The 25,448-nt window shown below is 42.8% G+C and overlaps 2 protein-coding genes across 6 annotated transcripts in view; one reads left to right on the forward strand and one right to left on the reverse strand.

Moving 5' to 3' along the window:
* Positions 1 to 445, forward strand: part of ATP6V1C2 (ATPase H+ transporting V1 subunit C2) — a 50,466-nt gene extending 50,021 nt beyond the window's left edge. For all 5 annotated transcript variants that reach the window (XM_032497027.1, XM_032497030.1, XM_032497026.1 and 2 more), the window contains one exon: positions 191 to 445. In XM_032497027.1, the coding sequence (XP_032352918.1) occupies positions 191 to 280 (90 nt within the window). In that variant the 3' untranslated portion in view covers positions 281 to 445. The remainder of the gene's footprint in view (positions 1 to 190) is intronic.
* On the reverse strand, positions 391 to 21,485 carry PDIA6 (protein disulfide isomerase family A member 6). The gene is made up of 13 exons (XM_032497024.1): positions 21,351 to 21,485; positions 16,279 to 16,420; positions 14,121 to 14,178; positions 13,550 to 13,676; positions 10,834 to 10,940; positions 9,023 to 9,153; positions 8,124 to 8,238; positions 7,451 to 7,591; positions 6,584 to 6,668; positions 6,383 to 6,455; positions 5,217 to 5,375; positions 1,957 to 2,053; positions 391 to 1,379 (listed from the first exon to the last, which is right to left on the reverse strand). The coding sequence occupies exons 1-13, from the start codon at positions 21,367 to 21,369 to the stop codon at positions 1,311 to 1,313; spliced, it is 1,323 nt and encodes a 440-aa protein (XP_032352915.1). The 5' UTR covers positions 21,370 to 21,485; the 3' UTR covers positions 391 to 1,310.
* Between the last annotated feature and the right edge of the window lie 3,963 nt (positions 21,486 to 25,448).

Below are 25,448 nucleotides of genomic sequence, written 5' to 3' on the forward strand. Positions count from 1 at the left end.
CGCGCCAGACTGTCATAGAAATCTACGCTTCGCAAACAAAAGTTTAACAAGAAGTTGGGGCGTTTGTGGGGGGGCGGCTTGCTGCGGGAAGGCAGGCACGGCATGGGGCAGGAAATCCGGTCAGTGCCTCGAGCTTCCTCCGACAGAGACAAGTTTATGAGCTGTGAACATGATGGTGTCTTCTTTGTAGGCATCCGTGGAGATCCCTGGATTGCAACTCAGCAACCAAGACTACTTTCCTTACGTCTATTTCCACATTGACCTCAGTCTCCTTGACTAGGAAGGTGGGCCGGCGCCACTGCACATCCCCGCAAATGCTGCTTCCCTTCAGCCAGAGAGCACCTCAAGTATCCTAAGGAATTTAGATTTTTAGAGAAATTGCTCACAAAATTAGTTACAGTTGTATTTATTTTTTTTAAGTTACAATAAAGAAATGTTCTCAGTCCTTTGAACTGTCTCTTCACTCATATTCTAACATAATTCAAAACTTCAATTTTCTGAATGTTTTACACAAATGGGGGCCTCTTATAAATTGGTAACCTGCTGTGGTATTTCACGTCTTAGTGAAAGACACATCTGAACGCTTTGTGAGGGTTTAGTAACAACACTGACAACCTCGGACTAACTGCATAACCAGCTGTCCTCCCCGGCGGTCACTGAGGACGGCCTGGAGACAGAATACTGGGCATGGACTGCAGTTCTCACCCTTCTGTGTAAACTCGATTTACAGTTCACACTTTCAGGTGGAACTCAGCCTTGCAGGACACATGTAAACTATGTGTGGGGACACAGACATCCGATGGTGTCTTGTGAACCAGTTTACAAGGAGGAGAGGTCACCCTTTCATAGTATTACTTTATGGCTAAATACCAGACTCTGAATTTATGATGTGGACACTAATTTCATACATTTATTGGCATTGTCCAAAATATTGTTTTATTCTTTAATGGAAAAAAGCCATTAATATTCAAATGAAAGGATCACATTAAAAAACTCATGTGTAAGAAAAAGCCTCCAAGAACATTCAAGCAGCGGTCAGAGGGAGGGAAAACCATTTCAAGAGCCCATCAGCTTTCTTCAAAACACTATCTGACAAAATACAACCCAATTCGCTGGCTACAATTCATAGAATTTTTCACTGTTTTCTTGAGATGCAAAAGTTCACCGTTGCAGTGTTTTCAAATGACCAATCAAGTGCTACTTCTTGGTTAAAAAGGCCACTGGTAGATTCATCTGATTGTAAAGAATGTTCCTGCACTGCTGGAAAATCCGCTCCCAAGAAAAGGAAACTGAAGTCTGTGTTGAACCTCTCACAACTCATCTTTCTCCAAGTCGTCCAGCTCCACATCACTCAGATCAATGTCGTCTTCCACGGGAAGCTGTGAGACAGAAAAGCACCATCAGGTCCTGCAGAGTCCACACAGGATCACAGAGAGGGCTTCCCTGAGGTTCAAGGTCTCACTTTGCAGAGCTGTACATTTCTAGAGATGCTCTGATCACAACAGCTTCTCCCCAATCCAGCCCCTGCTTTTAACTTTGCCTATTATTATATGGACAGAAAACCAACAGCTGTTTAACTGTCCTTTTGAAGCGCACCAGAATAAATGCGAATTTCAAAGCTATAACTTTACATTTCTCTCAAAGTAAATGAATTCCACGTTAAACATTCACTTCAGGGGCAACAGTCAGGAAAGCAACCTCGCTGAAATTTTTCTTGGTGGCCTGTCGTGAGTGCCTGACGCCACGCAGCACTTTGTAACAGGAGGATGGGATGAAGGGCCTTGAGAGCAAGAACCTCCCGAAAGGCCTGGAAGGTTCATACTTCAGGTTTATGCTCAAATCAAGGCTTAGGTCTGATGGAAAGGTCTTGGTTCACAAGTAGCAAAGGTGCAGGGGCTGGGAAAGTGGAAGAGGCTGGACCAGCGAGCCCCAGCGAGCCTCCGGTCCCAGACTCACCTCGCCGTCCTTGCCGTCCCAGGGCTCCCTGGTGCTGATGGCAGGAAAAGCCCCGCCTCCCACAGGTGCTGTGGACCCACGCCCAAAAGACAGCTCCCTTAGGGGAAGTGAGCAGAGCACGTGTTAACAATGCACCATTGATGCAGATGAAGAAACAACCTTTTAAAAATAACAATTTGTCTATTATGTTTGCATAGAGGCATTTCTTACCTCCTGCTCCTGAAAAAAACTTAGTGAATAGTATAATCTTTTCAATCAGGGACAACAATATAACCCTATAACAATATAATGAAGTTCCTGATGAAGGCCTTGGCAGCAGATAGAGCCGGTTACTACCAATAATTAAAAAAATAGCAACCACATTTTGCTAAAATACAAATCAATTATGTAAAAACTATCAAAGTTAATGGAGAACATGGGTAAGACCAACACTAACACTTGGTTAACAAACTTCCACACTAACTTAAGATCCCAGGAAGGCTTTTTGAAAGATGGTGTCTTAAAAAAAATCCTTTCCCTCAGACTTCTGACAGTAAGCCGAAGCACTCGGAACCGGCCCACAGGCACCAGGTGGTGGCGGACTCTCCCACACGGCAAGCCTTAACACGGAAGAGTTACACTGTGAAACAGTGTGTTAGGTTTTGTTACTGCAGACACTGCGCTGGGAGATACAGCGGCCATCACTGGACGGTGAATAAGGCTCCTTTTATAAGAGGAGCCTCCAAGTACCCTCTGGTGCAGGGCGCTGAGAATATGAGTAGAAGAAAAAAACCCAAAAAGGACATCAAGCTTCACAGATTGCCCTCAACTTAAGAAGCACTGATACACATTGTAAAATATGCAAAGTAGCCAAAAGCAGTGATAAAATTACCTAGTTTTCCCACCATGCAAAGTAACTACTGTCAAACACATACAGGTGCCCCAGGGGACATTTGGCAATGTCTGGAGACATTTTAGATTGTCACAACTCTGTGCATGTGCATGTACATGCATGCACTACTGGCATCTCAGGGGGTTGAGGCTAGGGAAACTATTAAACATCCCATAATGCACATCCCATATTTGGCCCCAAACATCAAGAGGGGAAACGCTGAGAAACCTCAATGTACACTTATCAGTTACAATCAGAAAACAGGATTATAAAGATGTAAAAAGCACTTTACCGCCATTCCCTGAACTGCTGCATGGGCAGAACAGAGTATTGAGCATCACAAGTCGGACCTGTGTCTCATGCAGTTGGATACCTGCGCTAGAAAAAGTGGCTCAACTCACTAGGAAAAGGCACAGGCCAATGTGGGCTCTGGTTACATGGGAAGTATAAACCCATGTCTCTTAAAAAGTCACTGGTTCTACTTTTTACTAGTTTTGTATCCTTAGTTGGGCTGTTTATCATCTCTGGGCAACAGCTTCTTCACCAAGAAAAGGCCAAGATATATCTACTACTGGACATTTGGAGGATGAGACTGGTGCTCAAAAAAAAAAAAAGAAAAGTAGTTTCCCACTTAATGTCAGCAGCAAAAGCAAACAAAGACTAGAGCAAAGATGTCAAACTTTTACAAAGGAACAAAATCCTAAGGGCAGAGTTCAATCATTGTTTTTTTAAAAAAAACTTTTATAGCTCAATTATGTTTCTGCCGTATGACACCATTTTCTTTTTCGGTTAAATGCTAACGGACCCCTCTTCCAATTTCTCTTCCTCTTTTCTAATTTTCTAAAGCCCAAAAGACCAGGCTACTGCTTTCAAACAACTGGACAGCCACAAATGCACAGACAACTCAAGTCCTTCCTTCACTTCTCGAGGTATAAGGAACAGTTGCACACTTGCATTCTCTTGCTGATGCTCCAAGAGGAACATAACATGATTTTTTTAAGGAAAGATGCAGAAATCACTAATGTCATCTTGGGGTGACCACAGTATTTAACTGCTGCCCCGACCTTTATAAATTGTTTAGCTTCAGTTACTGCTGACTTCTTCGAGTTGTCTCACAACCTGCACATTTGCCCCAATGGATTTTGTCTTTGGTTTTCTAATAGCCACGCAGAACGCGGCATGTGTGTGGCTTTTCAAGTACGCACGCCAGTGCCTCCCGCCACCAGGCAGTTGAGCCCCCAGCCAGGCCCAACCCCAGGTGGCTGGAAGCTGTCTCCTCACTGGTGATGTGCTCTGCGTAAGTTCTGTCTTCTTAGAAACCAAAATTCGTATGTAGCTGGAAACAAGCATACTGCCACAAGTTTTGTTTCCTTCCTATTCATTACTGTATCTTTTCTCCACCGGTAATCTGGAATTTTCTGTTAACTTCAAGACACAACGTTTGAGAACCAGTGACCTGGATGATCTCAGGTTCACAACGTGCTACTGTTCTGGAAGCAGTCAGCTCCTCTGTACTCTGAGTCTAATCTCATTGGTACTCACTACTCTCACACACTCCTTTCGGGTTCTACCCTGGAATCGGCTGTTCAAACAGGATGAAGCACATTGTCTTCCTGCCAACGTCCCTGAGGGCAGGGATGCTTTTCCTAATTGAAACTGTTACAGGGACATGAAGTCATTCACTCATTCATAAAATATTTGCCAAGAGTTTATTATCAGCCAGGCTCTACAGTGGGGACTAGAAATGAAGTTTTGTGTAAAAGATTCACCGCTGTGGAACTCGGTTAATGCGAAAGAGGCATTCATCAAATTACCACAAATCTAAGGAAAAGTACTAGGTCAATGCCTTCGATTTGCCTAAAAGATGATTAAGTCAGTTTTAGGAGGAGCTGAGCAGCAGAGCAGTTTAGAGAGCTCTATAAATTGGGTTTTGAGTCTGAGAAACTATCATATTGTTTGCACGTTGTTGGAGTCACAAGTAAGTACACTCTTCCAAACAACTAGATTCTAAAGCTTATGCCCAGAAGTGGAAACCATATTCCCTGAAGTAAGGGGTACAAAGCACACGAGGGAGGGAAGGGGTGAGACAGGGCCTCTTCCAGCCCACAAGGGACCTGTATGGGAACGAGGACGAGCCCAATGCCAAGGGCACCAAATGGCAAGGTGCCCGAGGAGGAAAGCATTCGCATCACTCATTAAGCAGGACACTCCATGGCACAGGAAGATGACATGACTCCAAAGTGCTAATTTATAAACATTCTCTGAAATGTCAAATACAATTTTATTCCATTTACGGCCTAGGCTACAGAAACCTAGTTTAGAACCAATTACCACAACGGAACCAACCAAACCAAACCAAACCAAACAACTCAAGAAAGCAAGAAATTACCTGAGAAACTCATTAATGCCTTGCTCACTGAAAGAGCCTTTGAGAAGAGCAAACTTCATCTTGCGCGCGTTAACGGCGGCCATGGCAGGGTAGCCGAACCCTCCGATCCCCAGCGCGCTCTCCAGCTCCGACTGGGCTCCGGCTTCTGTCCACAGCCACCTAGGGAAGCAGGCTGCTTTTTAGGGCAAAGATCCCTTTTGAATAAGCTAGAATCTAACTAGCAGATCTTAAAGAACAAAAGACTACAGGTCAAAGATTTTAGGGAATGAAATGGGTGTAGAAATAAATCAAAAACTAAGGATTAAGTTTTTAAAAGAATGTGTTCCAGATGTGCTCGTAACTAACTCCAGCTCCTCTCTTATGTTCCCCAAACCCTAACTCAGGAAGTCTCCAAAGTGGACCAGTCCTTCCCAGTCACCAAAAGACTGTCCAATAAACCTGATGAATTTTCTGTCTTTGTTACCTGAAACCCTAAAATACCATTTGGGTTATTATGCATGCTCTTTAGAAGAATAACAACTTCTTTTTAAAAGCTATGGATATGCCGATATTTAATACCTAAACATGCTCCACTAATTTCTTCCCTCTGCTTGTACAACGGTGAAGAATAAAGAACCTGGGAACGTGGCCTTCTGCAGGCACACAATAAACATTTGCTGAACCAGAGGAGGCAGCTCAAGGTCACTTTGAGAGGGACAGAAGGGGCACGAGGCACCCGGGACAGCAGTGGGTGCTGAGGATGTGGAGCAAAGGAGAAAGGAAAGGAAATAAGAGACACGCTTTGTTTTAAACATCTGCCTGTATCCAGCCTCCCTCAGAAGAGTGTAAAGAAACACGCCTCTGCTTCTGCTTTTTCTAGCCTTCAAGGCTGTGCTAGAATTCAGCTATGTTACTAATTAAGTTTTTGCTTACTAGCCTGGGACCCCCAACCGCCATTCAAACATGATTCCCCTGAGAGAAGGTATGCTGCTGTATGAGTGTGTTATAAAGAATAGATCTGCATTACTTCGTCTCCTCTTAGGTGATAATTATCTTTACATCTTAAAACACGCCAAAATGAGCACAGGAGCCCAGCCTACTGAAAACACAGAGGAAACCAGACACCTCCAAGCAGCACTATACTCTCCTCTCCAAATGAGACTGAGACAGTACATTCAATAACTTACCCCCACATTTTCTTTTTGTACTTGTCTGCCAACTTCAGAAGAACTTCCAAGTAAGAATTTCTGCCTGCAGCTCCTGATTCAAACAGACAAAAAATTTTAAAGGTAAAAATAAAGGAGTTGGTGCAATTAATCCAGTTACTAAGTGTCTCAGATCAGGGAGCAGAGCCACTGACTGATGGGACATGAGCCCGCCCGTCGTACCGGTATCGAGGATGTGGGGCAGGATGGCCACGACACAGAGCTGATGCTCCTCACATGTCTTCTTGGCCACGTCCTCATTGATGATCTGTGGGACCCAAAGACAAGGGAGGTCGGAAGGCACGCGACACAAAGCCCAGGGGTTATTAGCTTGAGAACGAAGACTGAGCACCATCACTTTCATTAAAGAGCAAAGTAATTCAAGAGCTAGATGAGGCTTCTCCCAAATCATACTTCCTGGTGTGCGTGACAGAAACACCAGCAGGACTGTCCTGTAAGGACTTCTGTTTCACTCCTCAGCCATCCACCCGTGGTGGTGGTGAGGCACCTGCATTCACACACGGTGTCTGGAATCAGAATGCCTGGCCAGAGCCTGGCTCTGACACTTAGTCGTTTAGACAGATAAGAAAGACACATCTATATATATTACATATTCACATGAATTTGAGGCTCTCTGTGCCTGCTTCCCTACGTGTAAAATGGAGATTGAAAACAGTATCCACCTCGAAGTGTTCACGTGAGAACAAGAAGAGGAAACTCTATGTAAAAGCACCGCAACAGTGCTTGTTATGTGGTTAGGTGCTCAGAACATGTTAGCTGTATTTTGAGAACGATAAGTAGATGACTGGACCCATTCTTAGAATGTACACTTTTGCTCACAGTGCGATTATTTTAGTACTAAAAGTTATGAAAAGCAGCAATTTAACAGGCAAGTTATCCCCACCTGAAAGTACAGAAAACTCTAGAGAGAGCATTTTAAAAGAGAAGAGAAAGAGCTAATTTGAAAAGACAAAAAGTATCACAACAGCTTTACCATCCTCGCCTTCCACACGGAAAAGCTTCCCTTACTACCAGTGAGCGAAGGTTTACCTCAAGCAGCTCAGGAGGGGGCGCGTTATCAGAGAACAGATCAAGGGCCCGGGAGACGATGTCGGATCTCGTCCGCCCCCCATCATAATCCACAGGAGACTCGCCTTTCTGAAATATCTTGATTGTAGGAAATCCTCTAATCTATTAAAGAAAAGATCAGAGTACGAATCAAATTAACATTAAATAAGAAATAAGATAATCTTTACGGTTTCTGAAGCTACCTTATCGGTAATTTCACGTAACAAAAACATCCCCCAGCCTGCATCAGCGTCTGAGGGACGACACACAGACGTCTGTTAATCAGGGGGTTGACCAGTCTCACTGCCGGGCTTAGCCTAATCTTATTCAGACCCTGGCTATGTACTCAATACACTATATGTACTCTAGAACACATGGGCCCACTTCAAAAGCTGTATAAATAACTTGCAAAAGCTTGGGCTCTCACTAAACACAGTAAGTAGTGAGCTACTGAAAACAAAACAAAACCAAAAAACCCCCAACTGCCCTGAGTTCCAGACTTACTAGTTACGACAATAAAATAAACTTAATTGCTTCATTACAAAATGGCTAAACAACCCCCCTCCACCTCCCAGGGAGGCCGGAGTACGGGATAAAGTAACAGCTGAAAACACAGTGTATTTCACAAAGAAGTTAGCCGTATCAGTACACTCACCCCGTATCGGCTGGCTAGAACCTGGTTGACAGTGGCGTCCACAGCTGCGAGTTTCACTTTGCCTTTGGTTTGCTCTTTTACCTCTGTAGCTGCCGCAGCCCATTCTGGCTCTAAACTATAGAAAAATACCTGCTTTTTAAAAGTGTATTTTAGGGAAGGGAGTGGGAAGGGATAAACTGGGAGTTTGAAATTTGCAGATACTGACTGGTATATAGAAAATAGATAAACAAGTTTATACTGTATAGCACAGGGAAGATATATTCAATATCTTGTAGTAGCTCACAGTGAAAAATAAGAAAATGAGTTTGTGTATATTCATGTATGACTGAAGAATTGTGCTGTACACCAGAAACTGACACAACATTGTAAACTGACTATAACTCAATTTAAAAACAAAAACAAAAACAAAAAACCAATATCCATGAATAATATAGAACAGGGATCTGCAAATGTTTTCTATAAAGGACTGGTAATAAATATTTTGGCTCGGCTGTGTCCCAATAAAACTTTACTTGCAGACACAGGAAAAAAAAAATGTGTATTTTAAAGCACAAATGCTTTGCCTGATGTGTGCATCTCTGCCCAACCCAGTTAAATCACACTTGGGAAACATTCTGTGTGTAGCTTTATGAAAGACACAATGCCCACGTCACATTCACTTCCTGGTCCTTCATCAGTTCCCCCCGCTACCCTCAATCTGGGTGCTAGCTCCCTGTTAATCTTTGAAAATGTGGCAGAGGAAACACTTGGCATTAACGTTTAACACTCATTCAGAGTTGGAGCCTTTGCGGCGGAGGTCCTGGGGATGATCTATGACCTGGTCCAGCGCTTTCAAAGCAAGCCAGGTGAAAGTACTCAGAGCACCATGACTTCAGAAAGTACTTGGTAAAAACACTTACTTTTTGCAGTGTCCGCACCAAGGAGCATAAAACTCAACCATCCAAACATCTTCACTGTCAAGAACATTCTTATCAAAGCTGTCGTCCGTCAGCTCGATCACGTCCTTCTTACTTGAACTTTCACTTCTGCCCTGCCATTTGTGACATTGAAAATTAAACTACAACCTGGCCAGAAAGAACACTATTCCTATTCTAAATATACATGTAACATTAATCATTTCTCCATCTTAACAAAATTGAGTTTTTCTTTCAAGTGAAAACCACTTCACTCATATTGCGCACATCCCTTAATATTATCATCTGTACCTGACAAACAGTATTTACTTTCAAACAATTACCAGTACACTCGTGTAACATGTAACATGTATCAGAACCCAATTACCTACTGTTTCCACTAAGAGAAACCTCAACATGGCTCAGAGAAGCAACTTCATAACACTATGCTAATTCAGACTCAAGCTTAGTGCTGGTCCATCCCAAGATACTAAACATAACCAACCGGTGACTACCTTTTCATAAAGTCTCCTACCATTCAAGAAAGCTAAAAGCAACACAATTCTTTTATCTTTTCAAAGAACTTTCTTCAGCACTAAAACTACGAAGCCGTCAGCACTGCGATAACGCTTTCTGCTGCCGGGGCCCAAAGCCGTGGGGGCAGTGCAGACAACGGTGCTCACTAAATGTGTAAGTCTGAAACAGAAGACAAATGCATGAAATCTCAGGGAAGCTCTAAGTCTGTACAAAGAAGCTAGTCTTACTGGTCTCCTAAGAGCGAAGAGCCATCTTCACACACACAGGCATGCTGTGGAGATACCGTGGGTTTGAGGATGACCTCAATAAAGCGAGTATTGCAATAAAGGGAGTCACACAAAGGTTCTGGGCTCCTGCGCACATAAAAGTCAGTTGTACACTACAGTGTATCATGTGTGCAGTACCATTAGGTCTAAAAGACAACACACATATCTTAAGTAAAAAATACTTTAGTGCTGCAAAATGCTAATAACCATCATCTGAGCCTTTAGCGAGTCGTAACCTTTTTGTAATAGTCACATACAAAGATCACTGATCACCATAAATATAATGAAAACCTTTGAAATACTGTGAAAATTTGAGCAAATGCTGTTGGAAAAATAGCACTGACAGGCGCACTCAACACATGGTTGCCACAAACCTTCAATTTGTAAAAAATGCAATTATCTGGAAGTACAATACGAGGTGTGACTACATGTATCAGGAAGAATTCAGTGCCTTTTCACAAGAACAGAAGCACATCATGGTTAAACGTCACATTTCATACAAGGGAATCTACAGAGCAGGAACCTTCTTCCCTTTCCATCTGTGGGAAAGCTCCCAGAGATTTCAGTATGACCACCACAGATACAGAGGTTGTCCAGATTTCATCTGTGTTTGTCTGAAGCTGATCTAGGAGAGGGCTGGTCTCTCGCTGCTCGGGAACCACAAATGCCACGGAAGCCAGAGTCCAGCTCCCTTGGCTGGAGTTCTTTCTCCCTCTTCAGTCCAAACTCTTCTACTCCGGCCCCAGGCCAGGGAAGCCTACCTCGGGCCTGGTGCCTGGCCTGAAGTTGTGGCCAGGCGCCCAAGGACTCACTCGCCATGGTGACAGTGATGCTGAGGAGGTCAGATGAACAGGCTGGGTGGCTGACTCCCTCTGGAGTCACCTGACTCAACCTATTATTTTTCAACCGAAAGTCTATCAATTTAAATTTTTTAAAAAATGATCTTCTAATGGAGTTTACACAGTCTTCAAAATCATGACACACATGAAAACCTGACATTATATACAGCCTTACTTGTTTTCCAGAACTATAGCCACCTCCCCTGCCCCCGAGGCGATCCTTCACAAGCTGGCGCAGGGCACTGAGCGCGGCATCCACGATGGCTTCACTCGTTCTGCCACCTACGGAAGACGAAGGGCGACCAGGTGACTGGGGCCGGGCGGGCCGGGTGCCTACGTCTGACGCTCTCTAAAGACTCCAACCTGTACATGCGTCAGTCTCATCTGATGACAGATCCTACTATCACACTGTCTTTAAGACTGAGCCAATTTCTCTCCAGAATGCATTGCACACTGCACTTTGTACTTAGAAAACCAATCCCTCTGCTGCAATTTTAGGCTATTGGTGTGAACAGGAGTGTTTTGTTCACCATAAAGACTGTCTACTGTTGAGAGCAGCTCACAAGTGACTACTGAATGTGTAACACGTACACAGATGAAAAAGATTATCTAGTTAAGAAAGCAGGGGAAATTGCTAAACACAAAGTACCAAATGAGAAACATGGAAAAACGACTTCTATGAAATAATGGACAGAGGACTTGTGGAAAAAGCAGGATACGAGGTGTCTTGTTAAGTAACTAGAAAGTGATCCAGGCCTCTTTTTTTTCTACCTTGCTGTTCTGTTACTTTGGGCTTTTAGGTTTTACAGCTGAACTTCTCCTAATATAAGAAATAACAAAACCTAAATTAAAACTCAATGACACTAGCCTTTGGAAGTTTACCAAAAACTATGTGCTCAAGAAAGTCAAGGGACTATTAACTGACTAAGAGAAATATGGATAATATTCTGGAGACTATGTTCAGAGTTTAAAGGTAAAACTAACAAAATCTCTTTAGAAAGTTTCTTCTCTTTTAAAAAAAATAGTTTTCTCATCAGACCTGACATTAGAAAGAACGGACATACAGCAGCGCTCAGAGTATGTCCGGACAGACAGTCCTGTACTACATCCCTGGTCCAGACGACCAAGTGCGTTACTTCCTAAGACGGGAAGGCAAGACCTCAACATGAGAACAGTCTTCTGCTCCTTGTCTATAGCAGACACCTCCATTTTCAGAACCAGTGCCCCTTCCACCAACCTCTACCTGGAAATATACCACATTAAGAAACATAGGGAAAAAGACAGAGAGGGTTTTCTCATTCTAGACCGAGAGTGAGCAGACTCTTCATGCCAAGGACCAGATGGTATTTCCAGCTTTGCAGGCCACACTGTTTGTTGCAGCCACTCAGTTCTGCTGTTCTAGTGTGAAAGCAGCCACAGACAATCTAAATGAACAAGTGTGACTGTGTTCCGAAAAATTTTATTTACAAAAGCAAGCAGCAGGACAAATGTCAACCTCTGCTCGAAACATTCAATTTTTACAAGTTAGCAAAATGAACAAATCATATTCCAAAGCAGAAAAGTTGGTGTTTACTCAGAAAAATTAAACTGATCATTTTATGAAACTTAAGGGCTGGGCGGTCTAGAAGCAATGATGTATCTAAGGTCCCATCTTCAAGTATTCTGACCCCCAGCTTGGTGATGTACCAACTACACCAATATTTACCAAGTTACATGCTTTACATATACCATTTAATGAAACTTCTAGCAGCTGAACACAGGTTTTCACATTCCCATTTTACAGCTAGAAGCAGGTCCAGAGAGGCTAGGTACCATGTAGCCAGCAGTTAAACCGAGGCCGGGCTGCCTTCAGAGCTCACTCTACAGATTCTCCAGTCCCTTTGCTCTCCCTTTTCTGAGAATGTTCCCTCTCCCAGCTGGACACAGAGCAAGACACCAAGTACAGATAATACAATTACACTTTGTTTTCACTGTGATGCTGAGTCTCCTCCCCTCCAAGCTTGTCCTTCTCACATAAAGCAAACCCAAAGATGGCAGACTCTTAAGTTCAGTCACTTATGTGCCCCTTGTAATGAAATCTTTAAATGCATTACACCCAAAACTTTTATGAGGACTCTGGATATTCCTCAACTTAGCAATTCTGACTATATTAAATATGATGATCTGTTTGTGACATCTTAAGTAACAGGTGATTCTATAAAAGAACAAGGTGACTAAAACAACATTTGGTCTTGGGAGTCTGAAGCCAGAACCCTCTCTCCAGTTGCCCCAGTAACTCACAATTTACTTATCTACATAATGGAGAAATTGCGGCACTTTATTACCAATAGTTCAGGAGACTAAATAATAGCTTTAACATTCAAATACTATATATAGAGAGAGATTCATAGGCAAAATACTCCATAGAAATATCAGCTGTTTAAATTGACTTTCAAATTACAAGGCTCTTTTTCCACACTGATATGCCAGACCCTCCTACAGTGAAAGGAGGAGCAATTAGGGCAAGAAAACATTTGTAGATCTTTTAAAATATTAAGTAATTATAGAAACTTATTAAATATTTAGTTAACTACAAAACATTAAGTAACTAGTGCTTTTTAAAAACTGTAATGAGAAAGAGGCAGCACAAAACATTATCACTCTCACTGCTAAGGCCATGCGCCCTAAACTAGTATAAACAGTAAAAAAAAACTCCTACTTGCTTGACGCATGTTTAACCTACAGAACAACTCAGAAGTAGGACTCACTCTACCATTTGACAGACAAGGAAATTCAGGCACCAGGAGAGTGAGGACCTGGCAGGTAGGTTACACAACCCTAGGATCTCTCCTATTTCATACCTACCTGCTCACATTAAAATTCCAACCAAGGGAATTAGGAAAAGCCCTTACCCTGATAATCTTCTGGTCTGTTTTTGTTAGATCCAAAAATCTTAATGGTAGGAAATCCCTGGACACCGTATTGACCTCCCAGGGACTGATGTTTATCTGCATCAACTGCACCAACTTTTACAACATCCTGTGGAAATATAAAAGAAATACCTATTTTTCCTTCAACTGGAGCAGATTCCACAAGTACCCATAATATGGTGATGAAGACTCAGAGACAACATAATGAAGGGCAGGGTTCCATTTACCAGCAGAATTGATGAGGGCTTTAGCTTGGGAAATCATTCTGGAATAGGATGCTGGGTAACGTGCAACTCAGCCCAAGAGGAACTCTGCAGCTCCCAGAACTAGCATGACTAAGAATAATTATGCCATTTAACTGGGAAAGGGAATTAACAAAAACAGATAAGATAAAAATCAGATGTAATTATCCCTTTGCCACCTACATAATTTTGGCTCCAGAACGAGAGTAGTGGGCTTCAATATGCAGATTAACGTCCTACTGTACTTTAAGCTCATTTGCTTAAACTTATTTCAACGTACACAGGTCAATGTGGACATCTTAGAAACTCACTTTTAATGCAGTTGCTACTTTCTTCCACTCCGGTGTTAACCTCTGGCAGTGGCCACACCTTTTAGGGGATAAAAACACAAACAAGGCAACAGTTGAAGTCTTTTGATTCCCAACTCAAAAAACATTCACCAGCTGTCTACTGAGTGACATGCCCTGGGGGTGAGGCTTGCAGGGAGTCCGGCACTAATAAAACTTGCCCAGTGACCAAAATTTAGGATTTCCTTCAATTATAAACATTAACAACATACCACAGTTGGTAAGCACTCGTGGCTGTCAAGAATACAAGTCACAGCTATGTTCTCATCACCACTGCAGCTGTTGCAGGTATCTTTAAACATCTTTTATGCTCATCACTGTTTCAGAATTACGAGAGCTAGCAGTTAGATCTGCTGTTGGATCTTGCTTTACTGTCCCAGTAAACGAGTGCTACACAAACATATCAAGCTTTATTTTGATATTTTAATAATGTTATTCCAATATTTTAGGTTTCCTTTGTAATCTATATCCTTTATCTTATACATGTAAAACTTGGATTCTAAGGAGGAATTCTAAGCCTTCACCAAGCTGCCAAAGTCCAAGCACAAAAAGAGGTTAAAAGCACCTGCTCCAATTAGACACTCTCTCACCCAGGACGCTAAGAAGTAAAACTTTGCTAGCATAACAATAATAGTTAATTACCGGGCCCAGATCCTGCTTTCCCAACTATGCTGTCTGGTTTAGTTTTGGAATGAGGAATAGTCCCATATATTGCATATATACCAAAACAAGGTAAATCACTCATGCCATATAAATGACAAAAAAGATCAAACTTGTAAAAGTTGCATACAAAGGCATTCAACAATATAAGTTTGTACAATTATCATTTATTCGTTTACTAATACAAATGAATGAGCCCACACAGAATTCTCATTTGGATTTAACAAACAAAAAACAAATAGGAGTTTTTCTCTAAAAAAATAATAAAGGTAATTAAGATACACAGTATTCATAAAATAGCAACATAAACTTTTAAAGTAGATTTTACCTTAATTTGCTACACTGAACATTAAATGAAATAGCCCAAAAGATCTGATACTGACTTTCCAAAACTGAGTTTTCTTTTTCCAAAGAAAAAATTAAAGCAGTAAAGGAAAGCCTTTCATCAGGCATACCGTAAAATGTACCCACTCAGGGAAAAATTTGTAAGAATTTCATTTACTACTCCCTACTTGAGCTTACAAGGTACAATTCCCATCTCAGGGGACCATGCAGCTAACCTGCAGATACAGTTGGCGGGTACTCCTCTCAGGCACTGGTGGCCTGCTAGTTTGTAGCAGTGAGTCTGGTGCTCATTTTGCATTGATTCCACGGGTGTGTTTCTACATGCTTATTTGTCAGGTTTTTGTTTTCATTAAACGTTTTAACTACGTAAACAATTAGTGTAATGCTGTTTTCTGACTGCACAGATGACCCCTGATTAATGTGGCGATTAGGGGTGCTAACCTTCTGCAGTCGAAAATCTGCTTGTAATTTTATAGTCAGCCCTCTGCATCCACAGATTCAACCAACCATGGATCGTGTTAACATGTATAAATTTATTGGGAAAAAAACCCCACAAATAAGTGAACTCATGCAGTTCAAACCTATGTTATTCAAGGGCCAACTGTATGTAACTGTGCAACATTAATTTCAATGATAATTACATCTTCACTCTATAAGGTTTTTTCCCCAGAAATAGATGTAAGGCAAGGGAAGAATTTTAAAATCAAGCCAGGTTTTCCAACTACATATTTCTAGAAAGCAACCCTCTTGAAGAAGCAGAATGGAGTAAATCATTGGTTCTTCCCTTTCTTTGCCAAATACTCTCTGCAAAAAATCAGCTTCCTTTCCACCTCCATCCCACTTACCTCATCATAAAGATGTATCTTCCTAAAATTATAAGGGTTCTTTCCCCTCCTTCTTTCTCGCAACTATTAGCTACTTCAACCATTTTTTAAAAATTGGCTCAATCTCTACACCCTTTAACAGACTCAATCAATACTTTTTCCCTTTTCTCTCTTTTAAACAATCAGCAAACTAGGTAAACCAGATGGCTAAATAAAATCACATTTTTATACAGTATTTTTTCTGATTTTTATAAAGTACCATAAATAATCAACAACTATTTTATAATACCTACCATGGAGCAAAGAATTCCACAAGCCACAAACTATCACTTTGAATAACTTCTCGGTTGAAATTTGATGGAGTTAATTCAATTACATCATCACTAGACGAATATAGACCATTAACTGCTATAAAGAGGGTACAGCTCATCAGACCTGGAATAACAACAAAAGCACACCATCAATGGCAGGTTCACGCTGACGGGGAAGCCAGGCAACCACAGAGTCTTCTTCAGCTGACCAAGGCCCTTTACACCGGAGGACGGCCTGGGTCAGCTCTCTCTTAATCCCCCTGCCCCTGCCCCCACTGCTGTTGGAGCCCCTGAAAGATTACTCCCACAGATAAACTTTATGATATTAAAGAAATTTCTGTTACTTTCTTTTCAGCATCTATGGAGATGGTAATATAATTTCCTTCTTTTCATCTCCTGATGCAATGAGATACAAGTGAGACTGACCTGTCATCTAAGGTAGTATATGCCACCCAATTTCACATGCTTACTTTGTAAACAGACTTTGGAAGATTTCAAGTGGAAATTTTTTGAAAAATCCAATGGTAAATTTCTTCTGGAAGTTACTAGTTCTATTGCTAAATTCTCCACTTCATGTTTACAGGGCACATTCGATTTTCAAATCACTTTAAAATCACTTGATTTTTCAGAGCATTACTAGCCACAGAGCAGGAATCATCCTTCTTAGTAAATAATGAAACAAGGGCAGAAAGAGATCAAATGGCCCGTCTACAGTCATACATAAAACTGACAGAGCAGCTCTCTGACTTCTATTCCAAGCTCTGCCCATTAAACTACATTGTCTTTTTAGTGCTCACGATAAAAAGATTTAGCATGCCATGGGCATGAGTAACAATGACACTGTTCAAGAATACTGCATCTGAATTACAGATAGGACTAGTATTGTAGGAAGGTAACTATGGACTCCACTAACGGTGATGTGAAGATGTGAAGCCATGCAGGAGGTTGATCAGATTTGCTTTCTAGAAAGAGTATTCTGACTACAACATGGAGAGTGGGTGGAGAATTATCAGGAGAGTGGTGTCACATAAACCAAGGGAAAGATGGAATGAGCAACAGTAACAAAGGCTACTGGGAGGTAAAGTAGGAAAGACTGTCCACTGGATATAATGGCAAAGAGGCCACCGCCCACCACCCCGTTCCTGACAGGCATGGCGGAGTAGTGACAGTGAGCAGCAGCCAGTGTGCACAAGACTGGAGAGAGCAAGCCAATGTGGGGTAGAAGAAAGGCTTCTTTTTAAAGATGGGAGTGATCTGAGAGTGAAGGGAAGAAATATGTGGAGTGGGAGGGGTTACAGCCCAGGGAATATGGAACAAAACGCCAGGATCACGAGGAGGGGAGGGAACCCAGAGTCAGCGAGGGGGGTTAGCCTGAGACAGGATGACTTCCTCTTCCAATTCAAGAGGTGGTAAAGGGTGACTGTGGATGGAGGTCAAGCCAACCAAAGTGAGGCTCCCTTGATAACTGCTGTCTAATAGGGCAGCCACTAGCCACATGTGGCTACCCCAAACTGAGGTGTGTTGTAGATGTAAAAAGCACACTGAATTTCAAAGACTTGGTAGGAGGAAAAGGTAAATTATCTCATTAATATTTTTTATATTTATTTCCTGTTGAAGTATTTTAGGTATACTGGATAAGTATATATAAAATTAATTGCAATAAACAAGATTATACAGTATAGTGCAAGGAAATATATATAAGATCTTGTGGTAGCTCACAGTGAAAAAAAAATGTGACAATGAATATATGTATGTTCATGTATAATAGAAAAATTGTGCTCTACACTGGAATTTGATACAACATTGTAAAATGACTATAACTCAATTAAAAAATGTTTAAAAAAAAGAATAAAAATTTGTAATCAGTGGAAAAAAATTAATTGCACCTGTTTCTTTTTGCCTTTTTTAATGTGGCTACTAGACAATTTTAAATTACATATAAAGTTGGCATTATATTTCTCATGGATGGTGTTGCTTAATAATCTTTTCGTTGTTGTAGGAAAGATTAAGAAGAGTTTGGCATAATTAACAAAGCAAGTAAATCAAGAAACTAAGCAGAGACAATCCTGATTCTGACTAAGCTTGAAAGTAAAATTGGTCTTGGAAAATCCTCTACGGAGATCTACTACTTTTAAAGACATTTATCTTTTTTGATAAAACCTCTATGAATTGATATTTGTTCAATACACTGAGCTCTTTGTGAAATTTTCAAAAATAGAAAAGCAAAAAAAAAAAACCCCCAAAATTATCTAGCCTACTAGAATGAACATTAATATTTCGGTAGATAATTCTTACTGACATCTCTCTATACCATACAAAGGTCTAAAACTTTATATAAATGTGATCTTACTATATATTCCCTTCTGTAGCCTTTTTCACCCAAAGTAAGTTACATTTTCTACATAAGTAATTATAGATTACCCATTACCCACCAAGTAATCATTTTTAATGGCTGTATCAATGTTGCCAATATACTACTGACATAATTTGATGGTTTCCAACTTTTAGCTTTTTTTTTAACATTTTTTTATTGATTTATAATCATTTTACAATGTTGTGTCAAATTCCAGTGTAGAGCACAATTTTTCAGTTATACATGAACATATATATATATTCATTGTCATATTTTTTTCTCTGTGAGCTACCATAAGATCTTGTGTATATTTCCCTGTGCTATACAGTATAATCTTGTTTATCTGTTCTACAATTTTGAAATCCCGTCTATCCCTTCCCACCCCCCACCAACTCTTCGCTCTTAATAAGTCAATGTTAAAAATTCTTATACTTTTCCCCTCCTCAAATGAATGATTATTTCCTTAAGGGAAAATCTTACAAGGGGGATCAGGGCATGGCTGACATTTTGATATATGTATCTGTCCAACTACGCTCCAGAAGCTGACATCTTAACCTAGAGTAACACTTGCATGACACTACGTACCACTAACTCAGTTACTCTACGTGGTGTGTACCATCAGGCCCATTTTTAGCCCAGGAAATGGAGACACAGAAAAGGTAATTTGCCTAAGGCCACATAATTAGAAAGAATACATGGCTATGCCCAAAATTTTAACCAAAGGACTGGAACCTGCAGGAGTATAACCCCAGGAGGGACATTCTAGAGACTGTGACAGGACAATTAGGTTCTTTGCCTCTTCCTGCCAATCATGGACATCAATAAAGGATGTGCTCTCCTCCTCAGGCTACTTCAGGCAGGCTAGAGTCACCAAATGATGAACCACGATTTTTTTTTTATCTTTCCGTGGTCCTGACTAATGGCACTCAGTATACCATGAACTTGAGCTATTAATTTTTTTTTCTAGTAATGGTGTTGAATTTTGTTACTTGTCTTTACATTGTTCCTGGTTCTCCCAAGAGCTTCCTTTCCGTACAAATGGCTATCAATGGAAATGTCCTGATGAGAAAGATATGAGACTTAAATTCCTTAAAAGGCATTAAGACCTAGTAGGGTTAGAAGAAAATCAAATACGCTACTCAAAAAAGCATTAAAAGATGTACAAATTCCAACAGCACAAAAGTAGTCAGTAACTTCCCCCTACAAAAACCCTCAAGAAAACAGAAAACCCTCAGCCTACTTAAGATGATAAAGTAGGTCAATGCTGACCAGTAATATTCTGTTTCTAAAAATCACATCCCCATTTCATTTCACTGATAATGAGCACCAATGGGAAATTGGAACATCCGAGTGTCTAGAATCCATGAGAGCAGATGGTTTTACCATCTGTGGCCTCCCATTATTCCTCTACAGTAGTTAGAGCTGTTAAAAATCCACATCAGTAACATCTCTGTCCCATACCAGCTAACAAGAGCACATGGTCCCAAAGTAGTCATCCAGAAACCAAGACGTCTCCCCAAAAGGCTGACCACATTTATTAAAATAATGAGTTAACTGAAAGAATCACAGACTCTTTCAGAGTCCTGTCTGAATTCACTTGCAGGTAACTAAACAGAAACTAAATTCTTTCTGCCTCACCCATTCTCTCTACAGTAATACAGCAAATACTTATATCACGTTTATATCCTGTTTAGTCTCTTCAGACATATATAAGCTCATTAATCCTGAGAACAACCCTATGGAGTACTAGCCCAGAATGGTTAGGTAACTAGCTCCCAGTCACACAGCTAGTAGATGCCGGGGACTCAAACCCCGCTATCTGGATCCAGAGCGTGCAGGTAAAAGGGCCGTGGCTGGGACCAAGGGGAGCCAGAGAAGAGACGGGATCCTCAATCTCACTCACTGCCGTTTCTAAAACAGACTTTTATGTAACTCATTAAAGTGTGGGTTCAACTCAGTTTTTAAATGTTCAATCATATTTAAAGTGCTCTTGCATCGTAAGATCTGCATTTGGAAGGTACCGATTCCTTTCTAAGGAAACCATCCTGACTTATTTCGGGACTGGGTTTTGATGTTTCAGTTTTTCTTATTAGTGGGAATTCCATCAGACAGGTGGTTAGGACAAACTGCACTCTCCCGTACACACTCGAGGGCCAGGATAAGGTCCCATTTTAGGTGGCCCCCCAATACCCCACCTCCACCAGGGATCAGCCATCGCTGGTCTCAGCGGCTAAAAAGCAGTTCCCCGCTTTAGCTCACGCCTGGCCCGCCCGACACCACCCCTTCACCGGACACTCGCACCCGGGCTCCGGGCTGTCCCCGGAGCCCCCCGGGTCTGGGTTTGAGCCCGGCCTCAGGACTCCGTCCTCCCCGCTGCGCCCCGACACGAGCTCCCCCCAGGGTGGGACATGGGCGCGCTCACCTCCCCACGCCCCCTGTACATCTGCCCGAGGCCAATGCGGGGGGCTCCGTCCAAGGGCAGCCCCCACCCCTGAACTCTCCTCACCGGTCCCCGGAGCTCCCTTACCATCCCTGGGACCTCGTCTACTGTGTCTCCCGCGTGGGCCGGGCCCGCGACCCCCTACTCCGGCCCGGGCCGGGCCAACGCACGAGCCCGCCCGCTCCCGGTGCCGTGGCCCGCCGTGGGGCTTCCGGGCCTCCCAGCCTGCTTCCCCACCCGGAATAGGGGGCCCGTACCTACCCAGCACCAGGCGAGCCATGCCGAGCGCTCGAGCGGTCGCGCAGTTCAGCTACGGCCTCACCTCTGCCGCGCCGCGCCCCCGCCGCCCTACGTCCCGCCCTCGGCCAGTGAGGCCGGCGCCGGGCGGTGCGACGGGGGCGGGCCGGAAGGCGCTCGCCAAGCCGTGGCCGCGGCTTATTGGTCCTGGCAGGCTTCGCTCACTTGCATAGCCAATGGGAAGCAGCCGGGTAGAGGCTCCCCGTTTGGGTTTTGGCGGGGGCGGGGCAAGCAGCGGAAGGAGGGACTTGCGGGGGGCGGGGTTGACCAGCCTCTCCTTCACCCGTGGCCATCACGTACTTACAATCGGTCGTGGATTTTCCGTACTTTTCTCTAGTGAAGTGCAGTGTTTGGCCTGTCTCTCGGCTCCTTGGGATTCTCTTTCCTCACTTGCCTCCAATGAGCCCCTTTTCAGCCCTCACTCATCCCTTGCTTCCCCCCAATCCCCACTCTTATCCTCTTTGTCCCCAGGGAGGTTGTTTCTTTGGGTCCTCAGTGCATCTATGGCCTTATTAAATGACATAGTGATTTGTCTAGTGACCGAACGAGTTTTCAGTCGTAAAACACTTGCTAAGCACATACTATTTTGTTGAATTACTTTTAAAGTTCCCATGAGCAGGGCACAAGACTGCGAAGTTTTTCACAGGCCCCGTTCCCTGTAGAAGCCTGTGGGTTTCATCGCTCTTCACTTACACGGATGCTTCCTAGCCCCAGGAGGGACCCTACCAGTAAGTTCCCATGGTCATATGTTTTGTTAAACTTGCAAAAGTGAAATAGTTTAAGCGTAACAGGCTAAGACTGCGGTTTCCACTCTAATTCCCTCTTATGTTTAAAGTGGACTTGAGCATTTTGTTTTTATAATACTGATGTATTAGTAGTGGTTTATTTCCCTGCAGTGCTTAATGCATAAAACGGCTCTGATTCTGGGCATAGTGGGATCCAGAAGGGGTGGAGACTGGTAGGGCTTCCTGGAGGAAGTGGCACTAGAGCTGAGTCTGGAAGGTGTGCCAGGCGAACAGAGGAGGAAGTCATTCCAGGCACAGGGAGCACAGGGAGTGAAGAGGGCACAGTGGGGTGAACGGATGCCATGAAGAGGAAGCTGTGGCAAATGGCAGATGACGGGGTGGACCTGGGGGCTGTGTGACACGGTGCGACATTAAGATCATGTGTAGACTGAGCCACGTAGAGTCCTGATTTTTGATTCCATAAGAGCTCCTTGAGTTTATTGATGCTGCTGTAAAACCTCGGATTTGGTGCGTCAGGGTAAATTTTAGGGAAAACCCTACAAACTCAGGCTTATACCCTAATGGTTTGTTTCTTGCTCTCACTGGGGAGCAGCTGAAAGCTGCTGTGGTAAGTCAGGGACTCTGGGTCCTCCTGTCTTATAGTGCCATGGTTTTCTAAAACATACACTTTCAACGTGGGAAATACTGCCCCCAAGGGGGCAAAATTGGTTCTTGGGGCAGGAGGATGAGGAAATCTTGGGTATTAAGAGAGCCACAGTACATACACAGATATACAGTATATCTCGTGTTTTTCAAATTTCCTGGGAGAAAATAAATTTGGAGAAGTCTAAAAAAACTCCTTTGGTGATGGGGGGGAGGTGATAATGAAAAACAAAGCTGAGAAACACTGTTCTAGAACTGGGATCTCCAGTACAAATATAATGTGAGCCACAACCACACGTAGAATTGAAAAATTTCTAGTAGCCACATTAAGAAAAGTATAAAGAGATTAATTTTAATAATATAGTTTAACCTAAAATATCCCAAATGTTATCATTTCAACATGTAATCATGTAAAATTGATTAATGAAGAAAAAAAGTGAGGGGAAGGTATAGCTCAGTGGTAGAGCAAATGCTTAGCATGCACGAGATCCTGGGTTCAATCCCCAGTACCGCCATTAAATAAATAAATAATTTACCTAATTACCTACCCACCCCCCAAAATTAAAAGATTTGAAAAAATGATTAATGAGCTATTTACATTCTTTTTTTCATACCTTTGAAACCCAGTGTATATTTTACACTTAGAGCCCATCTAAAGTTAGATGACCATATTTCAAGTGATTAATAGCTACATGTAGCTACTGGACCGCACAGTTCTAGAACCTCTTAGAGTCCTTGTTGGTTCTTCTGTGTTCGACTGACTGAAGACTGACCGAAGAGCAAAGAGAGAACGAGGAACATTGCACAGGTGGTTTTGGTAGCATCCTTCCACTCACATCCGTTGGCCGGAAGCCAGCCACGTGTCCCCAGCTTAACTGAAAGGGAGGCTGGGAAATAGTCTTCTGTGTCAAAGAGGAGGAGTTGGATTGGTTAGGATCAAGAAAATCTGCTGTAGTCCCCCCTCTGGCCTCCATGTATCCATGTTACTCTTCCTCCACGTGGAACAGACTTAGTCCCTCCCCAAGGGGGCTGACCCAACGTCCATCACTGTACCCAGCTCAAAGTCCTGGGTGTCTGGCTGATGTGCGGACCCCCTAGGTCAGGATGTGAATCCTCGTGGTATAAAGCTCATGAATTAAAAAGAAGAGCTATCCTCCCCACCTCCAAACTCTCAATGTACAATATTGGAGCAGGACAGGAGAATCATAATAAATGCTCCCTTTCAGAAAGGAGACTAGTAAGAGATACCCTGAGGTGCCTGGTTCAGGGCAACTCTGAAACCCTGATGGGTGGACGTGGTAAGGCTCCCACTGGAGAAAGGTGGTTCTTCAATTAGGTTCCAAGTCTGCCCTCTTGGAAGGATCTCTGAGGCCCCCTCCACCCTCCAGGAGGCTTCTGATAATTAGTCTCCTGCCCACATCTGAAGTGGGGGCTGGGGACCTGCTCTCCTAGGGGGCTGCCCCGCCTTCAAAGCCTGCCTCTTGCCGGTGGAACATTGGGAGTCCAAGGGCTCTTTTGTCTGTTTTGTACATTTTATTTTGCTTTAAGTAAACTTTGTATTAAAATAAAACATGCTTATGGACTGAGTTGTGTCTTTCCCAAATCCATAATATTGAAGCCTTAATCTCCAATGACTGTATTTGGAGACAGAACCTTTAGAGGGGTTAAGTTAAGTGAGGTCATAAGGGCAGGGCTCTAATCCAGTAGGTCCGGTGTTCTTATAAGAAGAGGGAGAGACACCAGGGATGTGCACACAGGGGAAAGGCCATGTGAGGACACAGCATGAAGGTGGCCGTCCGCAAGCCAGGGAGAGAGTCTTCGGGAGAAACCAACCCTGCCAGCACCTTGACCTTGGACTTCCAGCATCCAGAACTGTGAGACAATAAATATCTGTGGTTTAAGCTCCCCATTCTGTGGTACTTTGTCATGGCAGCCTGAGCAGGATAATATGAACACATGCTAAAAAAGATCACGAATCTTTAAGGGTAACAGCTCCTTGACCCTTTCATAAAGTAAACACCCCATGTAACCAGCACCCCAGGAAAGCCTCTTACACCCCTTCAAAAGATAACTAATCCTAGATATCATCCTAGATTAGTCTTGCCCACTTTCTGCTTTATACAAGTGTAATCAGTCAGGATGTACTATTTCGCATCTGGCTGCTTTCATTCAGAGTTGTGTTGTGAGTTTCATCCGTGTTATGGCTGGTTGTACCCCACTGTGTAAACAGGCCACAGTGTACGTGTTCTCCTCTTGATGGACACTTGGGTGGTTTCCACGTCACATCGACAGCTTGACCCAGTGAGCTATTTGAAAGATCAGACGCACATTTTCCTGTCACTGCCAGAAACTATTTTCAAGGTGTTGCTGAGCATTCGTTTATGTTACAGTTTAAATTTCATCTCCAACAAATATCTCACAACCACAAACTATTTAGTAGGCCTGGGGTCACTTAATAGGTACAACTCAGGACAAAAGAGTTATATTCATTTATGACAAAAAGAATCAGCTCGTCTGTGGTGTGGGGTATGTCAGCGCTTCCCCCAGCTGTGCCCTGAAGGCCAAGTGCGTCCTAGGTGTTGTGGGAACGCAGAGAACACTGGTTCTGCCAACAAACACCAGCTCCAGGCCATTGTTGCTGGAAAAGACAGAAGGGACAGTAATAATATTTTCT

This window comes from Camelus ferus, chromosome 15 (genome assembly GCF_009834535.1).
Source record: "Camelus ferus isolate YT-003-E chromosome 15, BCGSAC_Cfer_1.0, whole genome shotgun sequence".
Lineage (NCBI taxonomy): Eukaryota > Metazoa > Chordata > Mammalia > Artiodactyla > Camelidae > Camelus > Camelus ferus.